The following is a 1,192-nucleotide window of genomic DNA, read 5'->3' on the forward strand; positions in this document are numbered from 1 at the left end:
GGAAAATCCTTTCCCCCCTGCACTAGAGCCGGAGCTGTCAGCGATGTGCTCGGCCCAGCATGGGTCAATGCCACCCACTCCTCCTCTGCCTTATGGGAGGGTGGAAAGCCGGGAAACGCCGTGGCAGGGGGTTGCACCATGCTGGTGTGCACCACGCCGCCTCATCTCCCCGTGCTCTGGCGAGGAGCAGCGGGCAGCTCTCATGCTGGAGAGAAGCTTTGTGCCTGGAGATCACCAGGCTTCCCCTCCACGCCCGGATGTTTTGGGGTTACGGATTTAGCCTCTGCAGTAAATGGGTGTATTAGTTTACAGCAAGAGTTTACAAAGCCTGGGAGATGGGTCATTACAAATACACAATCTCAGGCCGACCCCACAAGTGTAACGGCTGCGCTGCAGAAAGTTTTTGCCGGGCTGCCCAGTCAAGGCAGAGCACAGCCTCTGCTCATGCTGACCCGGCACCGAGCAGCAGCGGAGAGAAAATGTGGATGCCAGGGCTGCACCTGGGGGCTGGGGGCACTGGGGCAGCCAAAGGGAGGTCAGAGCTCCCCTGGGAGCCGAGCTTCCCATCCTTTCCTGGCCAGACCATCAGGCATCGCTGCCCTGGAGCAATATGTGTAGGTGTGCGCATGTGTGTGCGGAGGGGTAACACCTTGGTTCCCCTCTGTGGTCTGAGTAGCACCAGGCATGTGCCAAGGCCTGGTGGGAGCCACGGTGCTGGTCCCTGTCCCCCACCAAGGGCTCAGTCTGCGGGCAGAGGACCTCCAGAGCCCCATGGCAGCCCTGCTGCTCCTGGGACAAGCTCTCCCGGCAGCAAGCCGCAGGGCAGGCCTGATGCAGAGAGCCCGGAGGGGAGCGGTGTGGCTGGTACCTGTCTGGCAGGCTTGCCCCATCCAGCCGGGTGGGCAGGCACATCTGTTGGGGAAGATGCAGCTCCCACCGTTCTGGCACGGCACCCAGCAGAGAGCTGTGGGACCAAACACAAGCACAGCGTCACTGGGCAGCTCTGAGGGTCCCAAGCTCCCTCCCCTGCCCCCATGGATGCACACACACCACACCCCCCATCTAAAACACACCCAGCACCAGCCTGGGGCCAGGATGCTCTGTCCCAGCCCCAGAGCAGTGGGGTTGAGCTGACCGGGGTGCACAGGGCACAGGAGGGGTGGGATGACCAGGACACTGGTTTCACACCCCC

At 62.5% G+C, this 1,192-nt stretch overlaps 1 protein-coding gene across 1 annotated transcript in view; it reads right to left on the reverse strand.

The window, feature by feature from the left end:
* EGFL7 (EGF-like-domain, multiple 7) overlaps window positions 1-1,192 on the reverse strand; it is an 8,793-nt gene that overhangs the window by 4,897 nt on the left and 2,704 nt on the right. The window contains exon 4 of the mRNA XM_009698758.1: window positions 869-964. Coding sequence (XP_009697060.1) covers window positions 869-964 — 96 coding nt within the window. The remainder of the gene's footprint in view (window positions 1-868; window positions 965-1,192) is intronic.

Source organism: Cariama cristata, unplaced genomic scaffold (genome assembly GCF_000690535.1).
Source record: "Cariama cristata isolate BGI_N322 unplaced genomic scaffold, ASM69053v1 scaffold24314, whole genome shotgun sequence".
NCBI classification, from domain to species: domain Eukaryota; kingdom Metazoa; phylum Chordata; class Aves; order Cariamiformes; family Cariamidae; genus Cariama; species Cariama cristata.